This window comes from Lygodium microphyllum, chromosome 18 (genome assembly GCF_053477565.2).
Source record: "Lygodium microphyllum isolate KBCC chromosome 18, Lygodium_microphyllum_v1.1.10, whole genome shotgun sequence".
NCBI lineage: Eukaryota > Viridiplantae > Streptophyta > Polypodiopsida > Schizaeales > Lygodiaceae > Lygodium > Lygodium microphyllum.
In genome coordinates this window covers 483860-498742 of record NC_141152.1, presented here as the reverse complement: position 1 = coordinate 498742, position 14883 = coordinate 483860, and the positions used below count along the sequence as shown (strand labels likewise).

Genomic DNA, 14883 nt, shown 5'->3' with positions numbered 1-14883 from the left:
GAGAAGGCTGTTTGGGGCTGAGAGAGAGCCATTCAATGCATCTAGGCTATGGGGGAGAGGAAGGAGGTGCTGCTAGTTTGATTCTGAAGTAGAATTGAGTCATTGGAGGCAAGCCACAGCTGCCAGGAGGCCCGAGGAACCAAGCGACTGCATTTAATGCAGCAAGGACAGCAGGCGACATCATTTTGGGGGCCTCAAGACAGCAGGTGACAGCTCCATTTAGTAATTTGAGAGGCAGTAGATGGTTTTGGGGCCTTTCTGCAAAGAATCTCAGATTTCTCTCTGAACTCAGCATTCTCTCACCTTCTACAGCCTATTCTCTGAATATCTCAGCATTTCCCAGCCAATTGAAGGTGTTTTCAGTCAGATTTGTGGACAGCAATGAGAAATTTGCTGTAAACCCTAAATTTTTGCAGAAACTAGTGTCTAACAGCCACATTGGACCCATGCCATCAGTCTAAGGCATCATACGTTGAAATTAATAGCTGAAATTCAAGGAATTATCAGAGATTTTAGATGCCAGCCCATCTCATTTGATTTGAGGTAGCATTTGGCAAGTTGTGGTTTCATTTGTACAAGTCCTAGGTGAAGATCAAGGGGCAATTGGCTTGAATTGTTTTGCTGATTGGTTGTACAGCAATGGGCTTTTGGATCAGCAGAGGAGATTGTGAAGTCTCACATCGTGTATGATGATGTCATAAAAGAAAATACCTTGATACTTTTGTAATTGGGAATCATGCTAATTCCATACCTTGTAATTTCCAGCCTTTGTAAATTCAGCCCTTGCCTATGTAAATGTGCCCTTAACTTTGGAGATGAGGAGTTAGGATAAAGAAGGCAGGAGGCTAAGAGAAGACAATTTTTGGTTCATTCAAAAAATCTTATTGTTTACTTTCTTGAAGTTAGCTTCCTTCTTGTTAGATGAAGCATCAGCCATGGCTGTCATGTATTCTTTGGAATTCTCATCATCAATACATGGCAAGATGTCTTGGTGCAATAGTTCTTTGTTACTTTATGTCTAATTTAGTTTAGTTAGATTTCTTTTCCTGGTTGAATGCTTCATTACATTGGTATCAGAGCTTAGTTTAGATCTTGTCAGAAGTCATTTTCATGCAATAGATTTAGTTACAGTGATTAGGGAGTGAAAACCGTAGTTAAAATTCAGTCACAAGAGTTAGTTCTTCCATAACCGTGGTTTGACATGGAGAACCCTTACAAACCATGACTAAGATGGAGGTTCTTGGCATGAACCAGTGGACAATGGCGAGCTCCAACCATTTTGACAGGTTGTGACTAAGATTTGGACCAAAATTGGGGTAAGTTTGAAGAGAACGAGTGTTACATGACTTAGTGGAGCTTAAATTGTGATTACTTTTCAAGAACAGGGGTTCTTCACTTTTCCTACAAGCTTCTCTCATGGAAACCATGGAAATCTCTGATCCTACCTTCAAGCCATGGACTCTATCTTGCCATTTGACCTCACTAGCATCTTCCCTGCCACTTGAGCTTTCTATGGAGTACCAATCTTGAGTGTATTACTCATTTTTTTTAACGTGGTATGAGAGTATGCAGGCTGTGTGATCTGTGCCTGATCATATTCCTGCATCACGTGGTGAAATTTGGAGCTCACAAGCTCTAGCTGAGCCATACCAAGCTCCTACTTCCTTTGGCAGTTGGTCTCTTCCAAGATTTGAGGATATTTATTCCATCTGGAGTCTTTTCCTCTCTCACAAAACCCTAACAGGGACAGTTTTGGACAGCAAGCTTATTTTCTCAGATTTCTCATCAGGATCATGGGGCTTTTGGTCAATATCACTTCCTAAAGCCTCTACACAAAGGATAGTACCAACATTGCATGGATTTTCAGCCATTGTGGAAAAATGGAGTGGATTCTTGAAGGATTCATGGAAGGGGCAGCCAATGGCAATAGAAGGAAGGGAATTATTGGATTCTCTTTCAGTTCTTGAAGCTTACTTTATACAATGAAGAGCAATCAGCGTCTTCAACTCAAGTGGTTTCTCTATTGAAGCCTTTTTCATCAAATTTTTGTTCCAATGGTTAATGGGAGCACTCTTCATGAAGATTCTTGATCAAGAAGCTGGATATTAGCATTGGAAAGCTAAAATGGGGATTTCTTGGATTAATTGAAGCTGAAATCAAGCTTTAATTACTGAAGTCAAGTTCTATTTGGGGAGATTCCTTCATCAACAACACTCTTCTTCTACTAGCTTAAGAGGTATTCTAATCAAATTTAATCTCTCTATAAATCCTTTTGCTGAGCTAAGTCCAATTGATGAAAGAGGGATTAAAATGATAAAGAATCCCATTCATTCTATCAAATGCATTTCATGAGGAAATCCATAGAGCTATGTTAGTGATTGATTATAGCATAATCAATCTCATTCACTGAAATAACCATTTTCAAGTGCCTCAAATTCTCATTTCATTTTCCTAACCCTGATATTGGATTGTTTGCTCCTTTTGTTCATTGACATGAGTAAAAATTTTACGCAATGGTAAATGGAATAAGAATTGTTAAGCAGTGAGTCACTGCTGAGGTGATCCCTTACCTATTCCCAATTCAATTTCAGCCTATTCTATTCAAGTTCTTGCATATCATCAAAAGGGCAATCAAATTCTTTTCATTCCATGCATTTCATGCTGATTTTTAGAACCTAGCATTGAACAGCCATGTATATACCCACGAGGAAAAGTGGGTGCCGGGCGAGTTGGTAGGACAAAAGAGAGGTGACCCTCCCCTACTGACAAGGACCCTGAAGGGGAGCATAAACCGGCTTGAGAGGGAAATTTGCACACCCCTCAAGTCTCGGATCCCACGCATTTAAAGTTCAGGTGCAGGCACCACTCAAGGGAACAAGAATTCAGTTTTCAGCATGGTATTTTGATAGTGGATCAGCATTGAGGTTCTGGGACAGGTTATACAAGCAGGGTCCCATTAATCTTGTAGTTTACTGTGGATTATTCATTCATTCTGGTTATTGCAGAGGGTATTTTCAGTTTTGGCAGATGTATGGAATTCCCTTACAGTTCTACACGATTGATAGATACATGAAAATTGAAGGTACAAGTCACTATATGATCAAAATAGAGCATTCATTGGGTGCAGGAATTTCCAGATAGCTGCAGTAAACTGTCTACAAAATTTTCTGTATTCAACTACTTTTAGGTGATCAGCCCTAAGAAGATTAAAAAAGAGATAAATGCAAAGGCATGCATGTTCACTATTCTTCTTTCAAAGATTGATGAGGATCAGCCCTCTCCTTCTACCAATGACATAGATCCATGTCTTTGCAAGTTGCTGAAGGATTATGATGATATTTTTTAGCCACCTTCTTCTCTTCCTCCCAAAAGAGAAGTGGATCATCCTATAGACTTGCTGCCCAACACCAAGCCTATTAACAAACGACCTTATCGCCTCTTCAAGGTGGAAAGGGAAGAGGTAGAGCGTCAAGTGAAAGAGCTATTAGAAATGGGACTTATCAAGGCAAGCCAATCGCCTTTTGCCTCTCTGGTCCTTCTTGTAAAGAAGAAAGATGGTTCTTTTCGCATGTGTATCGACTATCGCGATCTTAACAAAGTCACTATCAAGAATAGGTATCCAATACCTAGAATAGATGACCTGTTAGATGAATTGAAGGATGCTAAGGTGTTCTCCAAAATTGACTTGAGATCGGGGTATCATCAAATACGCATGAAGAAAAGGGATGAGTTCAAAACAGCCTTTAGGACGGAAAGAGGCCTCTATCAATTCATGGTTATGCCTTTTGGTTTATCCAATGCTCCAGCCACATTCCAATCTCTTATGAATAAGATACTTCAGCCCTTGCTATTTCAGATAGTTTTGGTGTTCTTTGATGACATTTTAATCTATAGTAAGAGCAAAGAGGACCATTTACAGCATGTAAAAGAAGTCTTCAATATATTGAGGAAGCACAAACTGTTTGCCAAGGCAACTAAGTGTTCGTTTATGACGAAGGAAGTTGAATACTTGGGTCATATAGTGAGAGAAGATGGAATCAAAGTGGATCCTAAGAAGGTGCAATGCGTCAAAGAATGGCCTACCCCAACTAATGCTACTTCTTTAAGAGGTTTCCTTGGATTATCATCTTTTTACCGTAGGTTTATGAAGAATTATGCTCATGTTGCGGCTCCTCTGACTGATCGACTAAAAAAAGAGACCTTCTTTTGGGACGAAATTGCTGACAAGAGCTTTAATGAGCTAAAGCAATTGCTTGTTTCAGCACCAATACTAGTTTGCCCTGATTTTTCCAAGACTTTTACCATCTACGTTGATGCTAGTGGTAGAGGTTTAGGGGCTGTTTTGGTTCAAGAGTATGGTGTCATTGCATTTGAGAGCAGAAAATTCGATGATAAAGAGAGGGAGATGCATGTATACGAGCAAGAGATGCTTGCTATTCTACATGCGATCAAGAAATGACATCATTATCTCTATGGAACACATGTTAAGGTCAAAAGCAATCATAGGGTGTTGAGGTATTTCCTTTCACAGCCCAACCTTTCTCCCAAGCAAAAGAGATGGTTGGCTACCTTGCAGTCATATGATTTTGAAATAACATATATGGTTGGAAAGGATAACGTTGTGGCTGATGCGTTATCTAGAATGTGGGTATGTAGTTTATCTACAGTGTCTACAATTTATAAGGATTGGATAAATGACATCCAAGAAGAATATGTGCTAGATGAGCATGCTGTCCAGATTTTACAGAAATTGCAGTAAGGACATGATGAAGAATTTCCGAATTTCAAAGTGCATAATGGACTCTTATGGTTCAAGGGTAAAGTGTATTTGGTTCCTAACAATAAATTCAAGTTGAAAGTGCTCCATGAGATGCATTCATCACCAATGGCTTGACATTTGGGTCTTTTCAAGACCTTTGACAAAGTCCATAAAAGTTTTTATTGGAAGGGTGTATGGAAGGATGTCAAGGAGCATGTATCCAAGTGTTTAGAGTGCCAACAAAATAAGAACTCCACTTTATTACCAGCCGGACTCCTTCAGCTTTTACTTGTTCCTACGGGCAAATGGACTGACATTTCTATGGACTTTATAACGGGATTACCTACTACTAGTCATGGATGGAATAGTATCTATGTGGTTGTTGATAGATTGACTAAATCAGCCCACTTTATTCCAACCAAAATACAATATTCAGCAAGGCAAGTGGCTGAGCAATTTATGGAAGGTGTGTTCAAGCTGCATGGTATGCCAATGAGAATAGTATCGGATAGAGATACAAAATTAATGGGCAACTTTTGGAGAAGTCTATTATCTTCTATGGGTACTTTTCTTACTCCTAGTACAGCCTATCACCCCCAAACTGATGGGCAAACGGAAAGGGTCAATCACTGGGTGGAAGTGTACCTTAGGCATTATTATCATGACACAAGCTTTATGGGATCGTTGGATTTACCTTGCTGAATTTTGTTATAACAACACCTATAACATGAGCATAGGTATGTTTCCATTTGAAGCACTTTATGGGTACAAAGTCCAAATCCCATTAGTTTTGTTTCATGAAGATGTCAACCCTCAAGCAAAGGAAGAGTTAGAAATGATGGAATCACTCATGAGACAATGCAAGGACAGCATAAGGAAAGCACAAGAAGTAATGAAAGCCTATGCAAATGAGAAGAGAAGACATTTGGACTTCAAAGTTGGAGATTGGGTGTTTCTTAAAGTGCCCAAGACACACTACGCTTCATTGAAGGGTGGGAACAATAAGCTTGCTCACGGATTTTATGGACTATATTTGGTTGGTTATTGCAGGATGATACATGACAGATTGTGCAGGGACAGCTTGCTGTGAGATATTTCTGTTGGCAATAAAACTGTTCTGACGTTATTAAAAATTGATTTTGACGTTATGGGGTGATACTAGGGATTGTATACTTCATTTCTATACTTCATATGTGTCATTTGGACCATTCTATAAGAAGTTATGACAGTTTTTGTAAATCAGCCCTGTTTGGACAGCAGCCAGTTTACTCACAGTTTGGTATACATAAAGGTCTCTCTTATATGGAAAGTGCTTTCCTATCGTATTGGAGCTACATGGACATGATTATTATCATCCTTGTCTTGGATTTGGTCCATTTATCCTTGGTTTTGAGGACAAAACCATCTTAGGACGGGATGGTTTGTCATAAAAGAAAATACCTTGATACTTTTGTAATTGGGAATTATGCTAATTCCATACCTTGTAATTTCCAGCCTTTGTAAATTCAGCCCTTGCCTATGTAAATGTGTCCTTAACTTTGGAGATGAGGAGTTAGGATAAAGAAGGCAAGAGGCTAAGAGAAGACATTTTTTGGTTCATTCAAAAAATCTTACTGTTTACTTTCTTGAAGTTAGCTTCCTTCTTGTTAGATGAAGCATCAGCCATGGCTGTCATGTATTCTTTGGAATTCTCATCATCAATACATGGCAAGATGTCTTGGTGCAATAGTTCTTTGTTACTTTATGTCTAATTCAGTTTAGTTAGATTTCTTGTTAGATTTCTTTTCCTGGTTGAATGCTTCATTACAGATGACTCCCATCTATATCGAGTCACTTGTGGCAATGTGCTATGTGGGCCTTGTTGTGCCTTCAAGTGAAAGGTGATATCTTTGTCTTTGAAAGTGTCCTCAAAAGCCCCTATATCCAATTCTAGTGATCCGCTACAATTCCAAACGGTGAGCTTAAGGCTGGTCCCATAGGCATAGGTCTTACACCATCATTTGGTGCATCTCTCCATAATCACTACTCGCCCTCCCTTGTAGAAAGTCATTTTACCTTCTTTCCCAACTGTTGAATTTTGGGTATACACTCCCTCACATGGGCTAGTTGGATGGGGGTGAGGTCATCCCCTAAGAATACTTGGGTTTCCTTTAATGTAGTTTGCTTTGCGAGGAAATTCTTTCTAGCCACCGGTGTGGGGAAGCATGTGATGAGGGCTTGACCTTTTGAGCTTTACTCCCATTCCATTTTGTTCATTTTGCCTCTTGCCTATTCTCCATGCTGATGTATGTATTATTTCCTTGATACCCATATTTGTATAGATTTCTTTAATGTCTTGCTCCAAAGTGCCATGAGTGTTTAGATCCACCACTCATGTGTAGTGCATGTGTTCTCCTACGTTGTTCTTGAATCTTCCTCCAAAGTGTCATTAATGATGTTAGTAGTGGGAGTAGGGGTCATTTGTTGTTTTTCCTTCTTGGCTACTTATATCCATTGTTTAGCTTCTTCTACCTGATTTTGCATCTTCTCGAGTACTTTCGTCCAAGAGGTTGCCTCCTTTTTTGTTTCCTTTTTTTTTTTGCGATTGGTGAACTTCCTCTTTGATTTTGATGAGTTTTTCAATAACGTTTGGCTTAATCTCATCTTCCTCTAGTTTGGGGCCTTGTTTTAACATGTTCCTAAGTCTTTGAATTGCTTCATCTTGTGTTGCAACTTTAGCCTAGAGTGATGCGCACTCTGTGTCCAACTTTTTGATATGCTTAGCAAGCTGCCTATTCACTGTGTTCAGACCGTTGTCATTTTTCATTTTGAATTTGTTGATATAGTTTGTGATTATTTGCTCTATCTCAATTTGTTCCATTCCCACCCAATTGAAGGAAAATCCTATTATTTCAATCTAAAATTTTGAGGAAAAACTCTTGTTGTGTTAAGTTGAGTCTGTGGTCTTTGTCATTGTTACTATATCATGTATTTATCCTCTTGATGAAGGGCGGAGGTGAGGTTAGGTGCAAGGCGAGGATAGGTGAATACATGGGCGGCATAGTTGTCAGGTACAAAAGGTACGATACGATAAAATACGGTACTAATTGGTACCTTATGATTTTATAAGGTACGGTACAATATTAGTACGAAAAAAATTGAGATGATTTTCTAAACATTTTTAAAGTGGAAATAGCCATTTCATTACAGAATAAGATGAATACATAAGGGTCACCATCGCAGTCACATGGGCTACATAAAACATGCGATACAACTACAGCTAGTATATCTGATATAAAAAAAAGAGAGGCCTATGTGACATGTCATATGAATGATGAATCTATGATGAGGCATCACTATCATCATCATCATCAGAACCATCTGAGTGCTCATCAATAGAGTCTGAAGATGACTCCTTGGTATCTAATGATGAGACAGACTCATACTCATCCTCACTAATGAGGTTACCATCATCATCAAATGATGGCTCCCTAGGTGGCGGCTGTGTAGGCAAGGGGGGGATGTCATTATGAGGCATAGGATGTAAGCTACTAGAGCCCCACCTTACATATATTTGCAAGCCACTCAAACCACCCCTTCTTGATGATGGAGAGTGTCGAATGACCATACCCTACTACCACCCACTTGAACTCCTCGCCCACGAGTATGTTGACTGCGAGTGTCACGAGTATCTGCTGCTATAAGCTCTCTATAGAGCTCTGCAAAAATCATCTCCTCCTCCTCGTCCACCTCCTTATGTTTACTCGGAAGAGTGTCGTTCGTTAACTTGAATGTATCAATATTCACCTACACAATCATCAATGCAATGATGCACGTAAGATTGATCATGATTCATTGTAGATACTAAATGCTGAAGTCTAAATCGTAAAGTATAAAGTTTAAACTTCAAAGTTCAAAGTTTAAAAGTTAAAACAACAAATTTTAAATGTTATGGTTAAGTGTTTAAACTTTACCTGCTTCGGACTACCCATGCTCATCATAGCCCTCATCATGCATAAGTTAGTGCGGCAATAGACTAGCTGCTTTAACTGTTGTGTGCTAAGCCGATTGCGAATCTTTGTGTGAATGAGAGAATATGCACTTCAGTTTCTCTCACATGCACTCGAAGAGCAATCTTGGGCAAGGACCCTTATGGCTAAGGGCTGAAAAGTCTCCAATGCGTATCCAAAGTTTTGCCACCAAAATAAAGGCTTCACAAGTGACTCTCTCCTCCAACAAGTGGGAGAAGCAAAAGCCACATGCCCTCTCTGATCTGCATAGTATCCTAGCTCCTCTAGCATTGCATTGTGGTCATCAACAGGGATCACACGAGTCAAATAAGCAAGCTGGTCTGAACGGAACTCTCTATCATTCATGACTGCTAGTGACTTATAGGCTGGATGTACCAATGTGACAAAACCATGGACGGGCTTATGTATCCACGCCCATCTCCTCTCTGCTATCTCTAAAACATGTGCACGTTGTGTCTCTGTGATCACTGTATAAGCACGTGCCTCCGCCAATGCTGTTCTAAAGAAGTGAACGAGAAGGCCCATGATGGACTCCTGGCAATCACTTATACGTAACACCCTATAAAAGGGAGTCATGACAATGACAACGGCACGGATTTTTTGCCAAAACTGCTCATTAAGGCACAAGCACTGCATGGCTTTGGCCTCCTTTGTCTCGTGCTCATCCCACTCATTCCATAGAGTGGACACTACTGTCTGGCACAAGACAGACCGCACCTCATAAAGGCGCTCCAGCAATAACCACATGTAAGGAAAGTGAGTTGAAGAAGGCTTCTTCAACTCAAGTGTGCTATGCTCACGATACATCGCAATAATTGAAGAAGAAGTCGATGTACAATGGGATTCTCCCAATCCCTTTTAGTATTCCAACTCCCCTTGCTGTTCAAAATAACTAGCAAGTTTTCAATGTGATTTGCCCCTTGATTCGGGCAGTCAATTGGCCTTCACTCGTATTGATGGAGATGGAAAATGCCCCAAATTCATTGTTTTGCTGGTTCCTCCACCTGAATTTGACTGAAAACAGCTTTAGCCCTATTGAATCCAAGCCTTGGAGCTTCCAATTTTTGGTATGCTTCCCAAGGTTGTTGATAAACCCTAATTTTTGTTGCAGATTAGGGTTTACAACAAAGAAATCTGAAATTTCTCAGCCTCTGGTGATCTCAATGGTGTAATCTTTGGAGCAAGGCTAAGAGACGAGAGAGAATGCTGAGGAGAGAGAAAATTCAGACTTTCTTCGCGAAGAACTAAAGAAAATTTATCATTTACTGCCGTTGCCCTGTCTCAACAGCTTGTAGATGTAAAGAACTGAAGAAAATCCGTCATTTACTGTTGCTGCCCTGTCTCAACAGCCTGTAGATGCTGTCACTTGATGTTGATTGGTCTTCTCCTACCCCCGGCTGCCTTAGAAGATCCTCCAATGGCTGTAAATCAAACTAGTAACATCTCCTTCCTCTCTCTTGCAGGCTAAATACACTAAAATGCCTCTCTCTAGTCTCTAAAGACGTTTTTCAATCTTGCATGGGCATTTTTTAGAAGTGGCAGCCTTCCCAAATGTTTTTTCAGCATTATCCATAATTAAATATTGATTTTTAATCTTGAAATATTAAAAATTAATTTAATAATTATTTCGGTGCCTTGAAAAATAATTTGGCTAGCCAATAATTAAATTGGCTAGGCAGCTTTCATTCTCGAGTGTCTCTGTGTCATCTTTGACCATTAGATTGGCGTTAGGTACCATTAAGTGCCACTTCTCTAGTGTCACCAATTGACAGTTATAGTCAAATGAATGACTTAGGCCAACAACTGGTACTAGATACCACCAAGTACCTATGTGGCATAACTTATAACAACTTTTGCCTTTGACATCCTGTGATTTCCTTGGGTCCCGGGCATGTAAATTTACTCTAACCTAAGTTACACCTCACATGTGCAACATTTACTCAACCATGTGATTAAAAATTAATCCACATGTTAAGTGAGGTTTCAAAAATACATGTCCTCGTGAGAGAGAGAGAGAGAGAGAGAGAGAGAGAGAGCTCTTTCCCTTTTACGAAAAAAAAGAGAGAGCTCTTTCCAAGCGACGAATCTCCAATGGCACCTGTTTCTTTTGCACCACTACTATGGAATCCGCCCGCCACCGATTTATTTCTTGCCCCGTCGCTAAGAAAGTTTGGTTATTTTTGTCGGCTGTTTGGCGAGGGGTGGTTGGTATAACCCTACGCCCCTTTGATTGGGTTTTTGGCCAGCCCAAATACCCTACTTCCGCACACCCCCATATGAAGCTCATGTATCACTTTCTTCGATACTGGGGCTGTTGGCATAACTGGACCATTCGGAATGCTTTTCTGTTTGACTCCGCCTATAATGTTCAGCGGCATATTGTGAGGCTTAAGGGCCTCTTGTATTGGCAGTTAGCTCTTCTCCATCGTTCTGATTTGCTCTCTACGGAGGACTTCCGTCCCTGGCATATGGCAATTTCCTCCGCACCCTTGCCATGACATTGTAACTTGTAGTACTTAGAACCTCTTCACATGATGGCTTGGATTGTCGTCATGTATCTTGTAATCAAGTAATCTTGTATTTTTTTCGTAATTAATACAATTACCTTTTACAAAAAAAAAAAAAGAGAGAGAGAGAGAACTTGCATGTATGCTAGAGCCAAAATAATAAGATAGATAGATGATGATAAAATGGTTGATGATAGTACAAGTGATAAGGCTTGAATATATAGGTTGAAGTATCCATCTACACCTTTGACCCTTACTTAATGCTAGGAGGTATTGACATCTAGACATGCACTTTTACACATGCTAATGTCACAAGTATGAATAACAACCTATAGTACTCGGTGAATGAACGAAAGTACATTGATCAAATGCCAACTCTAAATAATGACCTCATTGATGTGCTAAAAATGCACAAAATCGGTCCATATAGAAAACCCCAGGACTAAGTGTCTTTTACCTCCTAGCAATCCCTAGCCTAACTATCTTACGTGTCCTAAGTGTCTTGACCTTCTAAGTGACAATTTAGGCTAGCTAGGAGGCCCTACAGGGGACAAACGGTATCAATGGGTAGCCCATGAGATGGCCGATAGTGGGAGTGACCTTCTTTGGTGTTTCCTTACTCAGTCTTTATATTGTTGGATCATCGTACTTCGTTTTATATTTCTCTGTATCCTACATTGCCGTTGATTAAGTCTTGTGAAGTTAATGCTGAAGTAGGTTCACTGTGGAAACCTGGATAATTACTCACTGATATTTGCTGTATTTTAGCTTCCCAAGCTGAAAAGGAATTAAGAGTGCAGAGGTCTATTGTACGTGCATTTGGCAAGGTACTGTAGGGTATGAATGGTTTCTGTTCTTTGTGTAGAAGCCCCTTTCTGATTATGCTTGCTTGTGGCTTTTTTTTACAGATAGAGCTGCACACAGATTTGATGGATGGCCATCTCTATATTTTCAAAAGGTTTGGTGATTCTATTTATGCTTTTTGTGCGTGCATGTCAATGAAGTCGTTCTGGGTGTGGCTTTGCAAGTCTTATACTCTCATTTTGTGTTGAGTTCACAGTTCTGTGCTTAGAGAAGTTTTGCATCAGCGCGCAGGAATTCATAGCATCAAAGAAGAGTTGGTGCCTTATCTTATTCGGACACAATTGGTAATGTCGAATTGTTACAACTTCTCATCTTGTCTAGAAACTTTAGGTCAAGCTATCTGACCAACCCAATGAAACTTTTGTAGAGATGTGGATTAGCTACAACCGGTGATGCACAGATTGAGGACAGTGCTGAAAGTGTGTGGAAGCAAGATGACAGAACACTGAATTATTTATTTAACGAACAGCTATCAAAGGGGCTTTCATTGCCTGGAAGAGGTGGAGTGAACCAACTAAGTTGCTGTGCATATGTTGCAAAAAATGACAAATATTGTGCTCGTGTCAATTCAATACAGGCGTTCAATGATGCAAATCATGATGTATGGTATTTCCAGGTTTTTGATGTCTATTTTATTAGTAGGTTTCTTTTATGTGTGTCAAAACTGAGTGGCTAAACTTTGTATTGCCAGATTGCTGGGGAGAGAGCTATACATCTTACCAGCTATGAGGTGTCCAAACACAATAATGTGGTTCATCCTACAGCTCAATTTGGGTACAAATCAACGGTAATGCATGCTTGAATATAGTATTTATGTCACTTTGTGCCTTCTGCTAATATTGATGGTGCAATTGAGTTGCTTTGATTCATCGATATGTGATACTGGAGAGGTCATTTACGAGGTTGTTGGAGTCTCTGCTCATGCAAGGAGAAAACTTGTTTCTTTCCTTCCTCATAAAGCTGTGGCCAAGAATTACTACAAGGATTGATTACAGATGGCTTTTTTTTTCTTCTTTTTTTTGGGGGGGGTTGCTTTCCTACATATTTGAAAGATAGCGTGGACATTTCTGTGGTAGGATATATGGGCCTGTTGCATCAGTCTTAGATTTCCTTGCAAGTTCATATTACCTAGTTCAAATATAAATCTTTTGAGGATTTGATGGTCATATCTAATCTGGTATTTGCAATGGTTTTTCTGTAACTACTGCGATTGAAAGGTAAAAGAAGATTTGCCTGAGTAGTAAATTTTTTGCATCTGCTAATTTGTTTGTTCTAATGAGAATGTCTCTGAATGATCCAAGTGCTGATACTAACGCCATGCACTTCAGGTTGGTCCACATTGTATGCTGGGTGAAGGTTCGCAAATGGGTGATAAATCTAGCATTAAACGATCTGTTGTGGGTCGGCATTGTCGGATTGGATCTGGAGTCAAAGTAAGAATCTTTCAGAATGGCCCTTAAATCAGGAATCACAATCTTTCTTTAACCCAACACATGGTCCTTGTGCAGATTATGAGCTCTGTAGTCATGGATTATGTCACCATGGAAGATGGTTGCCATATTCAAGGCTCAGTAATCTGTCGCAATGCTAAGCTTCAAGAACATGTTATATTGAAGGACTGTCAGGTATGTAATGATTTTTCGGAGTCTTGGTCTGTTTTAAGATTTTTAATTTCGTGCCTAACATTTTGGTCATATATGTAGGTAGGGGAAGGTTATCAGGTCCCAAGAGGTGAATATCAGTCTGAGGCACTCACTAAACGAGATAAGATGTGAAATCTTTCCTTCATAGCATGCCCGCCATTGTCCAAGATGGACAAAGCTGAAACTGAAGCTGCATCTATGTTGTTACTGCAATAGCTTGGGTAACCATTTCCAAGCTGATTCTAATGCACTTCCATCAGGTGCTACTTCAGGTTTTGGCATTCCAAAGTCAAACTTTTAGTTGTGGTACTTCCACTGGCTGCTGTATTTTGTACAAGATTTATGAGCCAAAGCTGTATGGTTACAAGACTATCTTTTATAAACTGTTTTAGCTTTAGAAACTTACCTCCGAATTTATTGTAAGGGCTGCTAGTAGCGGACACATTTGCCTCTCTTTGTTTAGGCAGTTAGGGAGGAATGCATTTTTGGGCATGCATGCTAGCAACTTTGTTCATTGAATAGTCTTTTGGCTTTAGAAACTTGACCTCCGTATTTGTTGTAAGAGCTGCTACTAGCAGACACATTTGTCTACACTTGTTTAGGCAGGTAAGCATGAATTGTACAAATGTGGCCTGAGATAATGAAAAGATGGAGAGTTTTTATTGTTGCTCCAACCTAATGTCTCTTCTCTTTATTGTGATAGTTTTAGTTGGACATTCTGTAAAATTCATATTTTAAGTTTAAATTGGTTTGGATGAATCATAATTGAGAATGTACTTAACAAAGATGAAGACATGCTGCATTTGGATGAGTCCCTCATCCATCATATATAGACCAGCTTTCTACTGCTAAGGCAAGAAGGGATAAATTAGAAAGACTATATGGAGCAAAAGGAAAGAGTCCCAAGATTTCATGGAAGATAGAAGTCTTTAGTCTGAAGTACAAGGGAAGGGATGCTTTGGGCAAATTCATCTCCCATATAATGGATTTATGAGACAGTTTGCTTCAGTTCAGGCACTCGTAAGTGATGAAGATACCATTGCTATTTTACTTAAGCTGGTCAAGAAAGTGTACCCTGCCCTTGTCACCACCTTGACTTA

At 39.7% G+C, this 14883-nt stretch overlaps 1 protein-coding gene across 6 annotated transcripts in view; it reads left to right on the top strand.

The window, feature by feature from the left end:
- Positions 1 to 14453, top strand: part of LOC148020504 (transferases/nucleotidyltransferase) — a 56901-nt gene extending 42448 nt beyond the window's left edge. For all 6 annotated transcript variants that reach the window (XM_087698266.1, XM_087698264.1, XM_087698269.1 and 3 more), the window contains exons 7-14: positions 12045 to 12103; positions 12185 to 12234; positions 12337 to 12424; positions 12508 to 12741; positions 12832 to 12927; positions 13469 to 13573; positions 13649 to 13765; positions 13844 to 14453. In XM_087698266.1, coding sequence (XP_087554392.1) covers positions 12045 to 12103; positions 12185 to 12234; positions 12337 to 12424; positions 12508 to 12741; positions 12832 to 12927; positions 13469 to 13573; positions 13649 to 13765; positions 13844 to 13915 — 821 coding nt within the window. In that variant the 3' untranslated portion in view covers positions 13916 to 14453. The remainder of the gene's footprint in view (positions 1 to 12044; positions 12104 to 12184; positions 12235 to 12336; positions 12425 to 12507; positions 12742 to 12831; positions 12928 to 13468; positions 13574 to 13648; positions 13766 to 13843) is intronic.
- Positions 14454 to 14883: the final 430 nt, after the last annotated feature.